Source organism: Psittacula echo, assembly GCF_963264785.1.
Source record: "Psittacula echo genome assembly, chromosome: 3".
Classification (NCBI taxonomy): Eukaryota; Metazoa; Chordata; class Aves; order Psittaciformes; family Psittacidae; genus Psittacula; species Psittacula echo.
This window is the reverse complement of record NC_137736.1, coordinates 41,255,282-41,278,949: the sequence shown is the minus strand read 5'-3', so window position 1 is coordinate 41,278,949 and position 23,668 is coordinate 41,255,282. Positions and strand designations below refer to the sequence as shown.

General features: G+C 35.9%; 1 protein-coding gene across 1 annotated transcript in view; it reads right to left on the bottom strand.

Annotated features, from left to right (window-relative positions):
* The window catches only part of DMD (dystrophin), a gene marked incomplete at both ends in the record, with an annotated part of 1,114,107 nt that overhangs the window by 110,128 nt on the left and 980,311 nt on the right, over positions 1 to 23,668 (bottom strand). The window contains 2 exons of the mRNA XM_080612996.1: positions 3,470 to 3,530; positions 14,557 to 14,635. Of these exons, the coding sequence (XP_080469122.1) occupies positions 3,470 to 3,530; positions 14,557 to 14,635 (140 nt within the window). The remainder of the gene's footprint in view (positions 1 to 3,469; positions 3,531 to 14,556; positions 14,636 to 23,668) is intronic.

The following is a 23,668-nucleotide window of genomic DNA, read 5'->3' as shown; positions in this document are numbered from 1 at the left end:
TTTTTAACTCAGTAGCATTTTGTGTGCTGGGCATGTGCTTGGTACCCAGGAAGCAATGTCCACTTGGTACTTGGGAAGCCATGATACTTCTGCTGTCCTGGAACACAAAAATGTGATTTCTCAGCTTGCTGGGGAAGAGAGAGGTGGTGCTGAACTGTTGGCCTAGCTTATCATCTCCATAAGGAGGGAAGCACATAAAGGGTGGAAGGAAATCCACCAGAATGCAGCAGCTGGTGCATGGCCATTAGATTGCAATTTTCATGCAGTCTAATGAAAGAAGGCCAAGAAACTAGAAAATGGCAGAGCCTGGGAATACTGAAACAGGTTGTACACTGTCAATTATATTTTCCATGGCAATGATGCCTACAGGACTACAATTTGAAAAAAAAAAAAAATAAAATTGTTGTGAATAATCTCAAGAAGGAATTATTGAAGTGATAGTTTAGAGGTAAGTAGGTGCTACAGATTAATCAACTGTATAAACATGAACTATTTACCAGGAAAATCACAAGGCTTGAAGATACCTAGCAGCAAGCAAACATTGCTGCTGAAGATTTAGCACTAAGTAGTGCCTGATTTATGGATTTATCAAATGCTATGTCACTCAAAATGTGAAAATGAGATAAAGCAGTTAAGTATTAAGAGAAAACCAGAAAAAATGAAAACCAATAAAATGTCTAGCGAATCTGGTTGATGAAGGGGGCTAGCTCTAATATTCTACATCAATGACAGAAAGAAAATTATATAAACATGAGGAGAATGCTATCTGTAGCTGCTTAGTCTTCATGGAAGCTCTTTTAGAAAATTAACAACTAACACCAAAATAATAGGTCAAAGATTAAAGAAATTAATATGCTAAGTTTAAAAGCCAGAATGGTACAGAAAACAATCTAGTTGTGTGCAAATATGAAATATGAGTGATCAGAATTAATGAAAAGAAAAATGGCTGAAGGCAGCTGGAGAAGGAAATAGATGCAACAGTTTACTAGGGCTCATTAAAACTTCACCATTTTGTTTTACACCTCAAGGAAAGCAAGTTTTTCTGTAAAAGATGTGACTGAATTTAAACTTTAATTAAACGAGTAATGTGCATTGGATGCACTTAACCTCTTAACCAAACTAGCACTCCTTTGGTACAGTCTTCCAAGAAGTTAAACATCTGAGCTGTAGATGGGCCAAGAATTTCTGTAGGAAACCCACAATGGAGCAGAGTGACCCAGTGAACATCGGTGCACATGAGCTTGGAACACCAATCATGTGATTACTGCATGAATAGCAGCTGGCTTTTACAAGGCTCATTTATCAAGGAACAAAGCAAGTTGTGGGTATAAGGACTTTCCTGCATACCTTTCCCATTGTATGCAGTTTGACTACGAGCCAACCACCACATGGTCCATAACCATGAAAGCCTACGTGAGTTGCCTTTGAGCTCTCCCAGCTGAGTAGCGGTGCTGCATGGTGATGACCTCCCCTGAGCTGGGATACCTCTCAAGGTTGCTCGTTGAGGCAGAGACACCTTTTACCAACAGCAGATACTTGGATGAGCCCAGTTTGAGCTCTGCCTGAATTGCAGCTGGATTGCATGGTGACTATCCCCTTGAGCAGGGGCACCTCTTAAGGCTTAAGATTATTTACTTGAGGCTAAGAGATCCTTCCTTGCCCAAGGCAGAGAGACCCCTTACATGCTACAGCTCCTGGTAAGTGACTGACAGCATACTGAATTAATACTACTGAAACATTAGTATTAAACGTAACTACTCAATTATTACAAACTTTGCATATATAACCCTTTAGACATAAACTATTGACCAAGTCTAGGACTAAGTCTGGATCCAGCCACACCTAGACTCCTCTTGGAGAAGGAGTTTAGAAAGCAAGGGGGTCCATTCTGAACCTTGTGACTTAACGGGAGGGTCTTTCTCACCCTTTTGTGTCTCCAGTCTCTGCGTAAATCATTCTAGCTCAATCTGAACTCAATTTCCTCCATATGTTTCTTCCATGTAGTAAATAACGGTGTGAACCTTGCCATCAAATTTTGCTTAGTCACACTTTTACAAAATCACATGAAATCCACTTTTACTAATAATACCTTTGACAGTGATTCTTAAAGCAATCTAAATCACTCATTTGCGACAAATTGGTAGAGTCGTCAGGATCCATGACATAATGCTACAACTCATTATGGCTATTAATACACTTTCCAAACTGAACAGAATGAAACATATTTATTCGTTTGAATGTGTAAATGGCCTGGAACAGAAGACTAAAAACTAGTAAGGAATAAGCAAGAGCATCACTGGCAATTTTAGCACAGGGTCAACAGTTACCCATAGCTGCTGGGCACGAGTAACATAGAGTGAGTTGGGAAGCACAGCATGAAATGCATCTTGTGCCTACATTAAGAACTGCCAAGGCATCTCTCCCCGTAACGGCAACTCATACTAGAGCAAAGAGAAAAGGAAGATCTTTTCCTTCATAGTTGTGCCATAAATGATCCTTACATGCCAGAGTATCAACTTGCTTTCTAGCATTTGTCTACTGTAGATTGTCCCTCCTCCTTGATAGAGCTTTCTAGCTTCCTTGTGACTGTTCATTATTCATAGCCAAATACAGACATCAGAAAAATTATAAATTCAATGCAAAATTAAGGAAACTTAGCCAGGTATAACTGTACCTCTGAATGCACTACAGACTTAAGTCTTCTTCATGTGTAACTAAAATGCTTGTTCTGAAGGTACTGTAGTAGTTCACCTTGTTGTGAAAGTTGCAACTGAAGTGCCATTGCAAGAGTCATCTGCAGTCAGGTGGCTTCAATGACACTAGTTGAGTTTGCCAAGTGTTTTGGGAAAATAACAAGAAACCGTGTGAATGTGTGTATTAAACAACACCTGTGTTTCAGTTACTTGCACTACAGTCTCAGTCACAGGTGTTGCATCACATTTCTGTCAGAAATTACATACAATTATTTCAAGGCACATATTACAGATAATAAAGAAGTAAAAAGAGAAAGGAAATGTAATAAAACTTTCTTATCTGCTGTGTAGTGGTTCTGTTTAGGGCATTAGAAGCAGGTGCTTCAAAATTATTATTTTTTTTTAATTTTCTTCTCATTTGTTATGCATATACATCTCTTAAAACAAACTAGATTAATTTGGGAACTGAACTCTAAAAGAACAATCCATAGGGACTAATTTGTCCCTTGTCATTCCTCAAGCCAGAGATCCCAAAGCTTTTCTTAGTTTGCAGGTGATTTAACAGTAGTACAAACCAAAACAACTTACAAATCAGTGCATCCAACTGGGCTTTTAAATAACTAGCACACTTATTTGAAATGTATTACACCCTTCATTCCTTTTTGTTTTTCCATTTAGACAACATAGGAGCAGTTCACAAAAATCTAAGAAAATTACTAACTATCCTCTTAAATGACAAATGTAAATAGCTGGAATGAATTACTATTTATACTCACTTGATATAATACGGCACTTTGTTCGGTGAGATTGCCCTCTCCCAGGGGCCTTGGACAGAAGCTGTTAACAACAAACAAACAAATAAATAAAAAACTGCAAACATACAGTCATACATACAAACATACCTAGAACAGAAACATGGAGGTCAAGTTCAAAGCAAACAGGAAAGACAATGTTAATCTCTAGAATTACTGTTTTACACTTGGCCGTGCTGATACAGGTCTGCTTGCTCAGTTGCCCATGAAGGCAGGATGGATTAACCTGCTGTTCTGAAATTTCTGTCCTAATCTGAGAGAAATTGAACTCATTCAGCAGCAGAGATTATACACAAAAAAAACCCCTCCTTGACTACTAAGCTTACAGGACAGATAGGAAGCAGAGTGCACAGTCTGTCTGGCATGTTCTTTTGCAGGGTTGCTCCTGCTAATGTGACTGAGTTTTCTTCAGTTTCTTTCATTGTGTGGTCACTGCTTTGCATCCTTCTAGGAACAGAATTATGTGCTTGTTTACATTTTACATTGACTGAACTTACACTGAGAGACCATCCAAGTATTTAATTTTTTCTCATGTTGGCTTGTTCTAAACAGAGAACAATTTCATTTTTATTTCTCTACATTACTAATTGTGTCTTACTGACTTCCAATAACAGCAAATAATGGGGAAAATGACAGTGTGATCACAAGAAATGGAGAGAAAATGACATTACTCACTCTTGGCTATCACAGTGTTATATATCAACATCAGTTTACAATATAATGAAAATATTTTGTAACAATGCTTCGTATAAAACTCATTGCTGGCAGAACAGTTGTAAATGATTTTTTTTATTATAAGCTTTATTAGAGGCAGAGAAAACTGAGAGTTTAGGCCATAATTGGAAAGATAATTGTTTTTGTTAAGAATTTGTTATCTGTCAAGCCCAGTAGGACCAAGACTTTGCTTTTTTAATACAATGATTAAAAAAGAAAATATATGGAAAGTGATCTAGTGGGGGAAAAAGCAGCCTGTTGGCTTTACCCAGTGTAACTCTTCTTTTTAGTGACCCTTGCTGTTCACAAAGGAGACCAATTGTTACCAAGACGACTAATAATTGCTATTTGGTTCTGAGTATTTTCTTCCCCTCTCTTATTCAAAATAGATACTTTAAAAACGCCACTCCCAAGATGTAGATACTTTAACAAAGTCAACAAATCACAGTCTGGGGGTAGGAAACTGAAGCGAAGGAGTTAGATATAGATTTGAATTTTTACACTATTAATTCCTTGGTAATTCCTTTGTATGTTTTTATTCAGTAATACTAACCTGAGTGTTAATGTGTTCCATCAAATAGTTTTAAAATTCCTACTCAGTGACAATGATAAGGTTTCTTACCCTTGGGAACTGGTATTATCTCAGGACTAATTTGAATAGAATTACACCAAGTTATATTTTTTGAAAGTAAAATATCCTTCAGTATTAACTAAAAACTGACTTTACATATTTCTCTCCTAAACAATCATTAATATTCCCAATAGAAATACCACTGAGCTGCAGTTCTTCAACTTTAAGGTTTACCTAAATGAAAGAATACATTGCTGCATATTTTCTTGGAAGGTGTATTTCTTCTGTTGTTTCTGAATTAATCTGGGCAAGAGCTTTCCAGTCCTAATTTACTATCACAGAATCTTACATATGGTAGTGCTGTTGATACATTAGAAATGTAAGAAATACTTTGCTTTCATGAGAACTAAGTGCTACAGGAATAACAAACAATTCCATGATGTTCTGCAAAATTGGATTTAGTGTTCCTTCAAGAGATTGCTGTGAAGCTGTCTATAACACACTTTTGGTTTTCTGGATGATTCTAGCCTTGCATAAATTTGAGTTGACAAAATACATGGTACTTTTACAGCTATGCTAAGAGAATAATCATTTCATTTTTGGCAGAAGCCCAGAGGCTGAGAACAGCTGTTTCTTATCTCTTGTTACCAGTACAGATTTACTATCCATTAAAAAGCTAGTGCAGGTAATGGACATATATATTTAATTCAGACCAATGGTTCAGACCATTTTAGTAATAAATCCGAAACTCTTGCTAGCAAAGACTCTTCTTATATGACACTGTAGTATCCTTGTGTGCTACAGCAGTCAAGAAGCATATATCTTCCTGTTTGCTAAGTGTAATCCAAAAGTGTTTTATTGTTCTGGCTTGCACAGCCTAAGAACACATTACCATACACCCAGGTACTTGCAATATTGTTGGCTAACATTAAATACCACAACAAAACATAGGCATTTTAAGAGTGAATTTAAATTTCCCTGTGCTTTATTTATATTGATAAATATTTTAATGGTTACCTAATTTGGGAGTTTATTTTCTTTCTGATGGTGTGTTAATACATATTACTTGCTTTGTGTATTCAACCTAGGTGAACACAGTTCTTGACAGTAAGCCCATGTACATCCTTATTTGTTTGCAGAATGTAAAATGAAATGGTAGCATGCTGGCTCTCTGAACATCAGCAATGTTTTAATCTATGCAGGAACGTGAATGAAATATTAAATGGGATGATAGCATAATTTTATCTGTTGAAAAATAATTGTAAATATTTCACTTTAGCACTACAAACATAATGAAAAATACATGTATGTTTACTAATAGTAAATTATTTCTTCCCCAGCTATTTAAAGAATAAATTTAGTACGGTCACATTTAGAAGTTACTCTTAGTGGTCCTTGTTTACATAGTCAGCCCACACTTTTAGTCACTCTATAATGGCATGAGTTTACATTTTCAGTTCTAAATATGAATAAAATCTTGTGAATCCTATTTGTAACTGGGGGTTAAAGTATTGTGAAACAGTTTTAAGAAAGAAACCACAAAGTAGCACTGCCTAGTACCCAGATGCCATGCAGTGTTACATGTGTCTTCTAGTTTTTTTTTTTCTTAGAAATCTATTATGTTTATAATATATGCATTCCAGCATCAGCATTATGATAATTAAAGCTGAGCTTATTTTTATGTTCACAGTCAAGAGCTGCACTCTTGGTGGCCACAGTAGCTGTAATTCAGAAAGGTGCTTAATTATGTTCATGTTTTAATAATGTTAATTCATTGATTCAGCCTAGGAACTCTACCTGCATGACTTACATTGTTCTACCTAGCATTATCATCATTAGTATCTTTATGCAAACACAGAGCTAGAAATTTATTTATTTATTCATATAAAATTTGGTTTCATACCAATTATTTTCACTGTCACAAGGGATGGAGTTGGTGCCTTCAGATAAAGGCAGGCAGGGAAGACGAAACGATGAGACAGTCTCTGCATCTGGAAAGACTCTGATTCCCAAGAACTGGAAGTTCACATCTATGTAAGGTACCCTGAACTTTCAAAGAAGATGCATCATGTACTATTCTAATTATTTTCAAATGACACCATTATAAATGAGAAGATATTGCTCTCCACAGACTGTAAACAGCTTATGCGTCTCATCCTGAGAGAATATGTTAAGCAATGTTTTCCCTCCATTATCAGTTCATGATATATGCTGGCAGGATGCCATTTCCAATATATATGCCTGCATGACAGTGGCATGATAGAAGTGTTTGCATAATTTATTAGTTCTTTGAGACCCTTTGCAACAAATGTCAGTATATATCTGTAAAATATGATTCCCTCTCCCTTCTGATTTACAGAGAATTGATTTCTAAGTTATGTGCATTTATTATTGTACTAAGCGAGACCAAAGGACAATCAGTCTGCATTGCGTAGCACTGAGATCTAGTGTTGCACTGTGTAGCTGAGAAACTGATGTCAGAATACATCAACTACACAATTTAGAAGTTACAAGGCAGGAACATCAATCAAAACCTGTCTTTCATAAGGACTACACAGCATGGAGCCTGTTCTGCTCCAAGCCCATGCTCATAGTAGTGCACACATGGATGCATTCATGAGCATTTCTGAGATAGCTCCTTCTCAGCTTGAATTCTGCTGTTCTTAAACCCAAGCAAACACTCACTTCTTCCCTGCAACACTAGCAGCACCGTCTGCTGCTACAGCACACATACAGTCTCTGACTATACCATTTTCAAAGAACTTCTAACCAATTTGAAGAAGGGATTTTTAGTCATGAAAAAGCTTATTATGTGATCAGGGCCAATTACAATGACTCTCATTTTACAAGTTATAAAAGAGGCTTCTCCATCCTCCATTTCCTGCTGGAAATTTTACGGCCAATTTAAGATTTCTCACCTGCAGCCTAGGATACACATTACATGATACAACCTAAACAATGCATACCTTTAATCATGAACAGATTTTCCAGAACTTTCCAAAAGCCACTTGTAAAGCAAAATATAAAATCCATCTACTGCTCATTTTCTTAAATGTCACAAATGTAAATGTAAAATGGCAAAAATACAAGCATCTACCTGTTTAATACAGAAATACTGCACGAAATACAGTAAAGTAGTATAGTCTGTATTGATCCACATAACCCAAGTTACAGGTACTTTATACCGCTACTTCTGTTCTGCTCCTGTGATTTTAAATTAAAACCTCTAAAACTGGCTCGTCAAATAAGATCATAAAATGACCTAATCAAATTGGTTATTTTTATGTAAACAGAATTAGGTAAATAGAAAAATATATCTTTGGTAAATATTCCATGTCTCTCAGAGCAAAACATAACAGAAAGAATCCAATATATGTATATATATTTTATATATATATATATATATATATATATATAAAATATGCCTATTGTATTGCAGTCATGGAGTTTGAGGATGAAAGAGTAAACACAATGTACATCCCATGACGATATGGGTGCATGGTTAAGTAGATCAGAGTTAAACTTAGCAATGTAAAACATGAAGTAGTTTTCATTTAGGCTTCACAGACCAAATGTTACTCTAAAAAAAATATAAAATATTGGGGGGAAGATTTTTTCTTAGCAACATATAAATTCAGATGCTGGACAAAATTATAATAAGCAATAATTCATATTTTGAGTCTTATCCAAAGTAAAAAATAATATTTGTTTGCCTGCAAATTTTTTAGCATTGAAGAATATAGGACTGTCTACCTACCAAAGATAAAATCCAGAAATTAATTAGGCTGCTAGAAGAAAAATAATTAAGACAGCAATTCTCCTGACTACTCTCTCTCTCTCAAAAAAAAAAAGAAAAAAAAAATCTGCTTTAAAATAAATGCTAGACTGCATTTTTAAATTGATGACAAATGAAAACAAGAACAGAAGGGAGAATGAATTATTTTTAACTACCATTCTAAGGTATTTTTCATTGGAAGCCTTCACAAATACAAGATATTAATTACAAGGAAAAATTGTCTGCTTCCAGGAAAAGAGAGGAGGAGAACATTATAATTTGAAAACTGATTTTACCATTGTATTCAGAAAGTGTTCAGAAATTTACATCGCAATATATTATATTGGAAAGGGTCACTTAGCCCAAAAGCGCAGGGAAGGGGAAAACATAGGAATAACAGCTGGAAATCCATAAATCCTATTTCATTGTAAACCAAATATACAATTAATTTTTAAAGAGATATTCTATGTGGTTTTCCTGAGAAGAAAATATAATGGAAAAATTAAAGCCCACAAGACTAGGACTGGTGATCATATGACCTGATGACATATTTTTACTGTAAAATTAATTCTACTAATTTTATTCCAGAAGTATAGAGATTCTCTCAAAATAGGCTGATGTTATATTTCTCTTAAAAGACTTTAGCAGTCAGACAAAGGCTAGCACTACCAAAAGTCATAGGTATAGACATCATAATCTAACAAGGACTGAAAGTAAATGGACTGAAGACTTTAAACCGAATTTACCCATCACACAAACCTTGAGGTTGAATTGGTGCTCAGTGCTACTATGAATTCACCATGATAATAGCAGTGACAAGACCCGTGACCATTTTTTGTTCATACTTTATTAGTTTTCTTTTTTCCTTTTTCAGAAGCACATGCAGTCATTTTGCATTAATACTATAAAAGTAGGGAAAAAAAAAAAAAAAAAAGAGTTTTCTAGCAATCAGGCTCTTCTAGCTAATATGGCCATACTTAAATGGAATATAAAATCCCTTTTCCTCCAGAGAGTTCTCAGAATTAGGCTGATGCTTTTGTAGCCACTTTTCTTCTGTCTTTATCTTACTACCTGGTAATATTTTCTATTCAAAACATTAAATGTGATAGCTAAAAATATTAAATCATATATTTGAAGACATGGATGAATGGACATGGTCTTCAATGTCTGCATGTCAAAAGTGATATCTGGAAGATAGTATAATGTATGCAGTGAGAAATAAGAGAAAAAATATAGCTGTTAGCACTGGAAAATAAATCTATTAGGCAGATGGGTGAAGTGTCTTAAGAGTCCTAGAGCCCTGTCCTTTTTAGAACCAGATGTCTTTATTAGGAGGACTTGCCCTTTTAAAGATGTCTGCCTATGCAAGAAATAGCTTCACTAATCTTTGCTTTGCATAATAATCTAAGCACTTGCCCAAAAGGTGTGGGATGCAAGTATTTGACTTTTTTCCCAGCTTGAAAGAAGTCAAACCCACATCCCCACTTATTCAGGATAGTGGCCTAAATAACTGGTGGAAAACACAAAGGCACAGAAAGAATTAAAAACCCAGATCAGAACCTTAACAGCTCTGAGCTTATCTGGAGAAGGAGAGACCTAGGTTATACAGCCCACTCCAGAGACCATATTTTTTATTTTCAAGCAACAATTGTCCACATAAAATACAGCAGATATACTCTGATCACTAGACTGCAATACACACTGTTGGCTCCAGTGTTTGTAACCTTTCTGTTTCTGAATGGAAGCTGCCATGGCTGTCTCATTTCATGTTGAGGTCATAGAATCATAAAATCACAGAATCAAATACGTTGGAAAAGACCTTTAAGATCATCAAGTCCAACTGTTACCCCAGGACTGCCAAGACCACCACTAAACTATATATCACTGAAGGCCTCATCTACACAGTTTGTGAACACTTTGAGGGACAGTGATTCCACCACTTCCCTGGGAAGCCTGTTCCAATACATGACTACGTTTTCAGTGAAGAAATTCCTGCTTGGAAGTCCAAAATTTAAACATATAATTAGGTATCTCAAGTTAAAGTATAGTTCCAAGCGCATATTTAGGTATGCAGATGTAACAGTCTGATACCGATGTACCCATGTAGCTGAAGCTTGTAGCCTGGAAAATACAAATCACACAACGTCAGCTAGATGTAAACCAGCCTTTTAGGCTTGCAAATGTAAATGTTCTTTCTTTTCTGCTATTTTCAGGTTCTTCACCTGCTGAAAGTCTGTGTTCTCTGAGACTGGAAATCACAAGCTGTGCCTGGGGTCTCCCCATGTCACATTTGTAAGTAATTGGCAATTATACCTGAGCACTATTTCATGCACTCACTTCATTGACATGCCATACATACTATCATGCTGGAGCTGGACAGTAAATTACAAGGTTTGCTTATGCTTTTAGAAGATGTAATACCTTCTATTTTTCAGCTATCACAAGTAATGCACGTGAATGAGCTATCACATTACAAATAGGACTGATGGGAGCCTGGCTAGCACAGCAAATTATATTAAAACTAATCTGACATCACTCCTACCTCTCATTTATCGCATCTCAAAAAGAAAGAGGTAATAACTGTTGTGACAAATATAGGTGGGTCCTCCAGGAAGAGGCAATGAATCCCATACTTTGTAAGAGGCAGCATCATGGAGGAAAATAAAGGAGAACTCAAAAAAGTAAAATTATTCCAGAGGAGTCACTGAAACCTGAAGCTGGCATTATGCTTGAAATTTGCAGGTACCCTTTTTCACACTTCAGTTACTGTATACAATTTTCAAACTAAGTACCATCATCCATGAAAGGATCCCAGATTTTTTAATTGATTTGCTATTTTTTTTTTAATTTTGTTTTTTTACACCCCAATTTAGATCATTCTAATTAAACCCAAAACCTTCAAACCCAACAAAGTCATTCTGTGGATATAATGTTCTACACATGTAAAACGTTTATCAGCTATATCTTAACTACTATTGCTCTGAATTCTGGGAGCCTCTGTCCTTAGATAATAAACCAGGAATAAAGGAATAAACAGAGGAGGACCTGGGACTCTGTGGAGACTAGTGGAATTAAATGAGTTTGGGGAAGCATGAAGGACTGATCAGAAGATCCCCGTTTTTCACTCCTTATCTCACCAGTTCACATCTTTCTTTCCACTTCTCTCAGAAATAGCTATAAGAATAGCTTTTAAAACAGGGCACAAGTGCTTAGAAACAGGGACTGCCACTTGATTCCTTGCCCGCACAGAGCAGGACAAATATGAAGACCCTGTATCACTAATTATTTTTGTGCTAGGTTCTCAACACCCCTATGCAGCTTCAGTTCCAACCAAGCAGAGACAGAAAGATGATGCCATAATTTTTATATATAAAATAATAACAAACACATAAAAAGCATCACCACAGGTTAGTAGCTCATATTTATTTCTTCCAGATAGGACAGAAATGTAATTCAGTCACCGATTTTATGTGAACTTGACTGCAGTACCACTCTTTTTGCAGAACTACTTAAAGTTAAATTGACTCTAAAAGGACAATTTTTCATATAAGTATATAAACACAGTTGGGAGCTGAAGATCATCACTCACATCTTAAGGTGAGCAAGCACATATGGCAGAGGGAAAGTTGATTCTGAGTTTGAGAGGATGAACTGATTATTACTTGCATATAAATTAGTTATGAAACAGTCAATAAATTGCTTAAGTTCCTTACTTACTACAGTTTACACTGATCTTATGTCTCAGCTCCTTAGCTAAAAATGGTCTCTGAGTTGAATCTAAAAGAGCAGAATTACTATGATTCATCTTTACACCATTGTTGCCACAGCCAGATTGATCCAACCTGGGCTCTGTTTGCCATCCACTGGAAGATCACTTACACAAGCCATTAAAATCACCTTCATTTGACCTGCCCAATTCTGTTTGGTAACCCTTATGGTTGACTTGTTCATCCCCAAAAGTATAGATATAGAAACAGGACTAGTGCTCGATGACAAAGACTCTGGCACTCTCTCTCTCCTGCAGTGCTACATCTCCAACAGATGTGCTTCCCTCAGAGGAGAGATGCAGCAGAGAGAGTAATGAAAAGTATGTAAAAGAGTGGTATTTTCCTCAGGTGTATTAATAGTACACACTTTTGGAATTTTAAGCATATATAAGATGGGACTAGTAGATGCACTAGCAATTTTCAGTGACTGCATACTTATACTTGGGAAGGATTCCGTGGATATTTTCAAATAACTAACATTTGCATGCGCATGTAAGAATATGCATTTGCACATATATCTAAGAAAGAGAGAACAAACAAAACTCCCCACATGTCCATTTTTTTCTCAATTATTTGGCTATTTCCAAAGCACATTTTCACCTGGCTCCTTTTCTTAAAGCAGTCCGCAAGTAGCGAGAAGTGTCTAGAATGACTCTTTGCTGGCTCTGGTTAACACACAGAAGAATAACATGTTGTCTCAAGTGTCTCACTAATGGTGGGTGGGCTAAAAGAGGTGACTATTATAACACTGAGCAACTTTTAGACTGATCTCATTTATCAGCAGTAAGGCAGAATGGGGCTAGGGCATAACTACCCCACATTTCCCAGCTGCACTCAGCACCGGCACAGAGAACAATGATGTGTTGTTCAATGTGATAATGTGACAGGTCACTCCAGTCTCTTCCAGATTGCAATATAGGATTGCTTAACTTACCCTTCAAATTTATTCTTTCACCAGAAATACATTGTGTGTCATAAGGAAAACAGGCACCTACTTACATATTGTGTTCATACCAAATGCTCATAACAACTCTCACATGTTCAATCTTGATAAGTCTGATTTGTTGTTATATATCTTGAGCTGAAAAATTATTCCCAGTGATCAAGAGTTAATTAAGAGATATTTTGAAAAAGTAGTAGAAATTACAAAAATAGGGCTTATTTCTTCACAGGATTATATTTTGATAAAATAAGATGCAGAGTTGAATCCTTGTGAGCCTGCATTATGCTTATATGGCACAACATGAACTCTGGTTTTGAATTTATAGTTCACCCCACTGTGAATTTTCAGTTTTCCATTAAGATTTTCGTAAAAAAATGGTTAGCCAATTAAAATTTCAGTGTAGTATCAGCTGAAGAAAAGTTTGTCTTCTACCCCCCTGTGAACTAGCTGTGCAATAACAGCAACATCTATTTCCGATGTCTGGATAGCTTGTCCCTTTGCATGTAGGAGACCCTTATCTTGTGACTGTGTTCTCTTCTGCTGATATAATCTCTTAAATAAAGCTTTACTGTTTACTTTCCTTAATTGAAGTACAATAGGAAAGAAATGGCTTCTAAGAAGCTTCACTTTAGTCACTGCCCTAGAGCTCTGAGGGTGTTTCAAGTTGTCTTTCAGTATACTTCAAAACATCCTTGACAAAACAGTGCATGTGGAGGTGGAGTGGGAATATTGCTGGCAGTTATATCTTCTGCAGAGTTGTAAAAAGTTTATTGAATTGCCATCCTTTTTCCAACCTTCCCATGATGGTTTTGATCCTCTCACTGCTCTAAGTGATAAAATTCTGCAGAATATTTTTCTTGCAGGTCTTATTTTGCTGCTTTTTGGAGCTAAATATTTCTTTGAACATATAAACCAAATTTATTTATGTATTAAAAAAAAAATCCTTTGTGGGTTACAATCATCAGAAACTCTTACAATTTTTAATATTTTAATTCACTAGTCCTAAAAGGGAACGTTCAAACAATGAAGACCAGCCTTGTACTGACAGATGTATGGAAAAACAGACTTGATACTGGCAGATATTTTCTTTTTACCCTGGACTATACAAACTTATTTAACAGTCTTCTGCTCCCAGCAATGAAAAAAAAAAAAAAACAACCCAGAAAAATGTTATAAACAGTCTAAAATAGAAACGCATAGCAACAATAACCAGCACGTGGCTGCAAAAATATCAATTAACTGCATATGCAAGCTGAGCAAGAAAAATGGGAAATTACTTACTGGTAAGAAAATGCTGGGAAGTAGGGCCAAAATCCCTGTGAGCTTCGTGCAGTTGCCTGATGCGCTCATCAATGGCCACCTGTTGAGAGGAGGAAAATAAAAAAGACTCTTTTCTAAACAAGTAACAAGTAGCAATTCTAGTCAGATGCTTTTCCCATTAGAGAACATTCTGTTTAAAATTAAGCAGGCTCCTGCAACAATCATTACCCCTCAGGGCTTAACTGAGATTTAATGTCTTATCCAAAGGAAAGGAGGTAAAAAAAAATTTGGTATTGGGTTTTGGTGTTCTTTAAATGATGCAAGAACAAGTTGAAAATGGAAAGGCTGACAAATAAAAGCAGAGCAAATTGGCCTGACTTCAAGAGAATATGACTGTTGCTTGCCAGTACTGAAATCAGAAACATTCCTCTACATCAATACTTTTACAGCACTACCTCAAAAGTACTTTCTGAGAGTTCAGTATTATAAATCAGCATGTGAAAAGTAATCTCTTTTAATGTGTACATGATAACCATATTTTAGCTGAGTTCAGAAATGAGGGTAACCAAAGAGCATCTGGTACAAACCTTTCTCTGTTCTTTTAATCAGTCAAATTCTAGCCCCTCAGCCCTTCTCTTTGAAGAGTCTTTTAAAGAACATGTTGTTCCTAACGTTTTGTTGGGCTGGTGTACCAAAACCATAGATGCTAGTAGTTGTAATGTTGGTTTTATCTTTACCCTTGAAAATCCCAGTAAAGTATCAAGCAAACAGCTAAGAGGGGGTGGTTGCCGTAAGGTTCAATAGTGTACAAACTACATCTACTAGCAGCTTTATAGCCTATATGCTAAAAGGATGCTATAATCAAGTTAGACCTAAGAATAGGATCACATAAAGCAAGGCAAAATATTTGAAAGTAATGACAGAATATTTTAGAAATGTTTTAAGTAAAATAACTGGTAAGAAACATTTACTTCATGTAAACAATGTCTGTAAGGAAACATGTTGTGTCAACACTGCCAAAGAAGTAGGTAAAAGTGCTTGTTCTGTTTTTATCATCCTAATTCTGAGGTATATAACAAGGAAATAAACAGGTAAAGTAAAAAAAAAAAAAAAAATTAAGTAAAAAGCGATCCACATTTTGAAAAGATTTTTTTGATTGGTGGTAGGAAGGAGCAATTCTGTAATAACTGGGCATGGTCAGTTAGAAGAGAAACATAATGATAGAATTGACTAGCTCTTTGATACGGTTGTCTTTCTTTGCCAAATATTCTTTAGCACCCAAAATCTTGTTTCACTAAACAGAACAGAAATTTAACATCAGGACATGATTTTTCTGCTTACAGTTTCAAAATTGCCACTATGACCAAAAGGCCTCCCCTCTCTTTCCTCAAGCCATTTTTTCAGATGCTTTTCCTGCAGCTTCCTCCATTTCTCCGATTGTCCTCTGGCTTCCTATATACAGGCACAACCAATGTGATATTTTTTTGTTAGTCCCCATTGACCAGCACATCCCCACATAGCTCAGCTACCAGCATTTCACCACATAGCCTTTGTTCTTCTACTGTTTTCTTGAATCCAGAATTGCTCACAGAGTAACATTTTTACGTTAGGTTTAAGGCTCGGTCCTAAAACCTGTGCTTTTTCTCTTTAATCTTGCTGATTGCTTAGCTAGATAAAGCTAAGCCTAGGATGAGGCTGAACCGTGGTTAACTTTTGAAACCTTGGACAGAAGAAACCTAGGTAAAGGACAGTTAAAACCCAGAGTGAATTGCATGGACAGATGTTCTGTTAAGAAATGCTTCACACTAGGGACTGCCTTTGGGCCTGAGTTCACACCTAATTCATAAGCTAGGGAAGTCTAAGTGCATAGAAAACAACGATAGGGCTCTTTCTGGTCATCAATATCATTAGCTTCAGTAAGGAAGCAAGAATTAATGTTATATTGCTTTTAGTCAAGAAATGGCCTTTCAATGAAGACTAGGAAGATAATCTTAAACATAAACCAAACATGTGCAACTAAAAAACAATACTGCAAAAAATTAATGGAATTGTATATGCTTTTTGGAATCCTCTTGAAATAAACCCCATAACACATCTATTTTGTCATTAGGACATTATTGTTTACTTTAGAAACATAAGGCTCCTTCTCTAGTAGTTAGTTTTTCAATAAACCAACTAGGATGGAAAAGTGCTGCCTGGCATGCAGAATCTCCAAAGAGAATGACAGCTCTACAAATAAAGAGGAAAACAGTGTTTCAGATAGGAAAATGACAGCAGCCAGCTTGTGACAAGAGCAGAGTATGGGAATCTCTTGGTATGCCTGAATATTGCCAGCTCACAGCCCGCACAACTTCTTTAAGTATGCTAAAACTGAAGATTTCAATCCCTTCAAAATATCCAGGTGGGCTTTGAGCTGCACAAAATTACCAAACTGCAATTTTTAGCCATATATACACATCCAGCAAAAAAAACCACCTTGCACGCTTTAGGGTAAACTTTTAAATTGAACAGCCTTGGATGTGGGCTACAAAATACCTCTGTCTAGAGGCAGATTGTCAGTCGGAGATGAATGAAACATTAGGAAACCTTGAGTATACTCCAGGAAATATCACCTGAGAACACAAAAAGTTATTCCATTTTGCTGCCAGGAAATTTCACTTATTGATATATTCATAGAATCATCAAATGGTTAGGATTGGAAAGGACCTTAGGTGCCAAAAGATGAAATCACTGTTAATGGCAGAGCAAGGAAGATTATCACAGTCAGTCTCTATGGATATTACCAAGACTAAGATGTTGTCCTAGTTTGAGCTGGGATAGTTATTTTTATTCCTAGTAGCTGGTACAGTGCTGTGTTTTGGCTTTAGTCTGAGAATAATGCTGATAACACACTGATGTTTAGTTGTTGCTAAGTAATGCTTACCCTGATGAAGGACTTTTCAGTCTCTCATGCTCTGCCAGTGAGGAGGGGCACAGGAAGCTGGGTGGAAGCAGACAGGACACCTGATCCAAACTAGCCACAGGGGTATTCCATACCACAGCACATCATCCTCAGTATATACCAGCCAGGCTGGGGTGAGTTTTGGTCATCAGGTGGTGAGCAATTGTACTGTGCATCACTGTTGTCTATTATTTTTTCTTTTCTCTTTTAATTTTATATCTCCCTCCTTGTTATTTCCCTATTAGTATTATCTTGCACTTTAGTTATTAAACTGTCCTTATCTTAAGCCATGGGTTTCACATACTTTTGATTCGTCTTCCCATCCTGCCCAGATGTACAGTATATAATATGCAAAATAGGACTATGGATTGCATTTGGGTATCTTTTACGTAAAACTTTCTACAGGATTTCTTCACAAGTAATGTTAACTAAGGAAAATAAACCACATCAATAGGTGGATTTCTAAAAAGTCAGCTATTATTTTATCTGAATCAAGAAAATTAAGATTTGGTTTTAATGTCCAAGATATTTTTATATCTGATTTTGACTTGAAAACAAACTTGAGGATTTTCTGTAATTGGGATACTTGAACTGTTGCTTTTCTTCACTGAGGTTACATGCTCGAAGAGAGATACATTTCCATTATTTAAGCCACTGATTTATGTAATGTTTATCTTCTTTCAATCATAACAAAAGAAAAAGCCACAGTAGTGCAGTAAACATTATATTTGAAGCTGAATACAGAAATAGTAAAAATCCTATACCAATTTTAAGTGATATTGACATGGAACTTAAACAGATTCTGCTAAACAAATGAACAAATTTAAAAAACAAAATAAAAATTTAAGTTCCTCTCCTTTACAGAAAAACTGATGAAACAAGTCCTGTTTCCCATAATTTGGATGCACCCATGTGAACTGAATATATAATCAGGTTCAGATAAACAAATTACAGCACTAACAAAAGCAAAGCTATGTCACATAGTTGTTTGGAATAGTTTATAAGTACTTTATATAATGTAGGGGATGGATTTGGCTTGGGTCAACTACTAAACTTTTTTTTTTTTTAAAAAAATTTTCTGTGGTTTAACTGAGAACATTTTTATTACATCTAAAGCATTCTTTTGTGTTTATGTCCACACTGCAGAACAGGCCTAGATCAAGAAGGAAAATTAAGGATTTTTTTATTTGACTGTCAGCTTTTTCCATGTTCTCAAAGAGTACCTAACACCAACTGTAAAGGTGTGCTGGAGTTACTGAGCTGTTCAGAAGAACGTGAAGTAGGAAGGAGCTGTACCCCATCATGTTAAGGTTATGCCTGCAAATGGTAAGCGGCCTCAGCAAAGAGCTAAAAAAATAAGGTTCCTCAATCCACGAATCTTGAATTCTTCCATGTACAAATTCCATACAGGAAATTCCCTACAGCCTAGGTCTAGCACAGTGTCTTAATCCTTCCTCATTCTTCCTCATAGCTCTGCTGATCAACTGAACAAGTTCTGTAGAAAAAACTACAGCTGGGGCACTTATCTCCAGGCAGATGATTTCTGATCACTGAGCTAAAATGTACTCCACAAAATGAGTAGCTCCAATGCTGTATGAGTGAAGGTGACTCGTCAAACGTCTGTTTGTGCTCAGCACACTCAAGATAATTCACATTCAATGAACTCTGAAAGGAATTTATTCAAAAAAAGTCTTTTTTTGTGAATCTTAAATAGTCATAAGTGGTCAGTGAACATATATCATGAGAAAACATCAGGTAAATAGGAAAGTTATGGGTGAATGCCTCCACCTTTGTTAGCACTGAGGCAATTCAGACATTGACTTCCACAGGTTCCAAATTCTAATTCATGAATCACACCTGAATTACAAGTCAATTCACTTCTTTATCACAGTTCTTTGTTTGGTCACCCAGATTCCAGTATCTGAAGTGGAACTACAAGGATGCTGGAGAGGGACTCTTCATCAGGGACTGCAGTGGTAGGACAAGGGGTAACCTGTTTAAACTTAAACAGGGGAAGTTTAGGTTAGACATAAGGAAGAAGTTCTTTATTGTGAGGGTGGTGAGGCACTGGAACAGGTTGCCCAAAGAAGTGGTAAATGTTTCATCCCTGGTAGTGTTCAAGGCCAGGTTGGATGGAGTCTTTGGGCGATGTGGTCTAGTGTGTGCAGTCCCTGTCCATGGAAGTGGGGTTGGAACTAGATGATCTTAAAGTCCTTTCCAACTCTAACTGTTCTATGATTCTATGAAGAACAAAGCATACTAAAATGTTAGGTATTGATTAAATGCTATGCATCTCCCTTCCTGATATACTCAAATAATGTCTCTTGAAGTGCTTCTTAAAGACATCTAGTGTTCTAACTGTGTTTGGTTTTCCTGGTCCATGTTAGTGGTAAATGTGCAGATGCACACTCTTGAGCAAAAGGCATAAACAGCTACAGTTCTTCCTAAATGACCCCATAACCAAAACACTTGTGATGTTCTGTAGTTTAGTTCAACTGCTACGATACTAGGGAAGCAGCTAGAAAAATGCATTATACACTCATATCTCCCTGCTTGCAAGCATTGCTATTTTTCAAAGACTATTTCTTGTAAAAAGATTTAATAATTCTCTCCTTGCTCTAATTTTAAACTGCAATCACATATTTGTAATATTTACTTTTTTTCAGAATATTTGATAAGCAAGAAAATAAAGAAGCTTATTACAAAACTAGATTAAATTAACATCCCTTAGCCTCTTGTTGTGTGATCACGTTGTCATAATTGAAAGTAACTGTCAATTTTCTCCTAAAAGGCTAGGAAGAGATGCAAGTGCTTGAGAAGAAACACTACAGAATAATGAATTCAAACCCATTGTGTTGAATGTAGTTATTTGTGTTCATTTCAAAAACCACAATGAAACAGAAAAGCCCAAACAAAAACCCCACCCCACAGAAAAGCCAACTCTACATGTGACACCAGTGACATTATCTGAAAAGTCAAGGTAGTTAAAAACATGAAGCTAGCAAATAATAAGTCTATACAATTGTATATGACATATCTTTGCATGTTACATCTCTCGGAGCCCACCCTGGATAATTTTTAGATGTATCTCCTTAGAAATATCTTAATTTGCCAAGCTAAGTAAGGCAATAAGTGGTGGGTGGTTTTTCAGTGGTTTTTTTTTTTTTTTTCCTTCTTTTTTCTCTGTTTGCTCTGCACACTTCATTAGGGTCTCTTCAGTTTTCAAGTTGACTTTTACTCTTTTAGGGAAAAAAGATATCCTTTTGACTTTGGCACTCATGGAAATGAAAAACAGTTTCGACTACCCATATTTATAAGCCAGATCATGCTGCCATTGAAAAGATTTAATAGTGTTATGTGCTCTTTTGATAGGGCTTTATTAATATTATAATAGAAAAAAATAATTTAATTCTCCTTCCCAATTCATTATTGCTAGGTTTACTGACGTGTCAGCATCCCAACATAATGTGAAGAGAGAATTCTTTTTTTTGTTGTTTGCTTTTTTTCATATTGCCTTAAAAGAACAGGAAACTTTTCTTCACAAGATTTCTCTGAATATTTTCACATTCTGAATAAAATATACCAAATATAGCAAATACTAGAACATCTTTCAATCCACCAATAACACAACTTCAAATAGGGAAGGAGGAATGGGTTTCATTAAGTTCTATTTTGTCAAATTAACACACTCTCTATTTTAAGATCATTAATAGAGGAGGAAGGAGGCCAGGTAGATATCACCTATTCCACTCAGGGAAATTAGGCATTTACATTTCAGCTTAACTTCTTCAAATTACTATTTGAAACACAGCAACAGCAGAAACTTTTTAGAGGTCAAAATAATATCCTTTCTGTAAGGGCATCTAAGGGCACATGCAGTATAATATATAGACACTAATTATATAATTATGCACCCCCAAATGCAGGCAAGTTATATGAAGGTGTGTGAGTAGCAAGTTTTAATACTTATTAACATGAGACAATATAAATAAGATCACTAGTTAAAAAAATACAAAATATAAAGAGCTTAAGACAATTGTGTAATGGTTGAACACACCTGGATTCTGAGGAAAATCGGTAAGAAGAGAAGGAAAATAATAGAAAATTCTCATCTAACAGCTATATTCAGTGCAGCAGCAAAACGACACCCAATCTCCTTTTCCAAAATTTGCTTCACTAAAGGCTGTTCTCATGAAAAGAGCAATTTTCTGTATTAATAAGCATACATTTAATACAATATTAAAATAACACTCCTTTAATTCCCCCACCATATTCATAGCATTTCCACAGCCTCCTGACCTTGACTCCAAGCACATCCAATTTGACTGCATATCAAAGGAAACTGGCTTCTATAAGACCCTCTTTAATGTTACCCAGCAATTCTCCTCCCAAGAGCTGAAAAGCTTCTTTCTTTTCTCTCGCTGACTCAGAGGTGCCAAAGCAGTACAAGGCTGTTCTTTACAAATCAATAAACAAGATCTGATCTACTATTTTTCTAATAACTACAAAATTCAGCCACTCACTATTCCTTTTATATTAGGAGATAAGGATGGCTTTAGCTAAAACCACTTTGTGCTGTTAATGAGGAGCAGCTGAGGAAAAGGCAATTGATAGTCATAGTTCTCAGCTGCTGAACTTCAGGTTTAAGTCTTGAAATTTACTGAGTTCAAAGCATAGCAAAGGACAATTAGTTTTCTGGTGAAAAGTTTGATAATCTGAAATATTTTGAAAGTGTGAAAATTAACATGATGTGTGCTTATTTCCTATGTTAAAAAAAAAATATACAAACAAAAAATGTTATCCTATGCATTTACAGCTCTTACACAGACTAAATTCAAGATTACTGGGTCATGGTAAGATTGTATACTTCAGCAGACTGAAATCTGAGTGACTTCATGCAATTCTCCTTTCAGTAAAAATGGAAAAAAAAAAAAAAAAAAAAAAAAAAAAAAAAGAAATCCTAAAATCTAGTAGGATACATGTATTGTACCTTGACTGTTTTTTTTAATCTTCAGGTAAAACAAGAGAGTAAAATGTAATAAAAATTCAGGAAACATCTTAAAGCCCTGGGCATAGAGCCTTAGAAAATTGTAAATAAAAGAACAATCTGTTTGATTTGATATGTCTACTGTGAATACTCAGCCATTAATTCTTAGGCTTTTGTTTCATAATCCTAAATCAGCGAACTTCAGACTGTCAGTCTCTATACATAAGGAAAGAAAGTTAGGTCTTCTGGTTTAAATAACAAACATTAAAATTTAGAGGGAATAAACCAGTTGTAAACCCTTTGAAATCGTAGGAACAAACATATTTGGGAAACAATTCTCTTAGAAAACATGACTTGTTTTGTTTTGAATTAAAGATATTCTGTCAGAGAGGCCTAGCATTTGACATCTCCCCTGCTCCTGTAAAAGCTGCCACACATGCTGGTGGGGGATCTGCAAGGGAATTGGTTTTCACATCACTGCACATTCCTCATTTTCATTCATGTACTTTTGTTCATTATAAAGTATTTTACGAAACTGATATGAGCTGAGCATGGACTCAGCCTTTTAAAAGTATGAGAAATTCCTATGCAACCCCCCATTCTTGAACATTTTATTAACAAAGGTCTCAAATTCTTGACTTTCCAGCCACAATAATTCTCTTTTAATACTGCTTTTATATATAATCAATCTAAACTATTTTTCTGCCAGATTCCTTGTATAATTTTATTATGATAGCTAGTAACTCCTTTTTCACAAAACAGCACTCTGCAAATTAAAAAGTTTTGAATTCACAATTTACATTAGCTTCAAAAATATAAATACCCACTGACATACCCACTGGATTCCACTCCAAGTGGGCTGTGGCTTATCTAACCATATCTTCATACACTTGGACAGTGCCTCTATATTCTTTTGAGGTTGCTTGTCCATGCTTCCACTTTCTGTATAGTCTTTTTTTATGTTTGACTTCTGCCAGGAGATCTTTACAGGACCATGGTGATCCATACAGGCCTTCTTTTTGCCTGCCTTCCTGCTGTTCAGGATGGACCAGTTTTGAGTTTGCAGGAAGTGATCCTTGGGTACCAACCAACTTTCTTGGACCTCTTTTCCTTCCAGGACCTTATCCTTATTCTGAGCAGATCACTGAACAGGCTAAAGTCTGTTCTCCTGAAGTTCAAGACTGCCTTCAACCTTCATTTCCCAA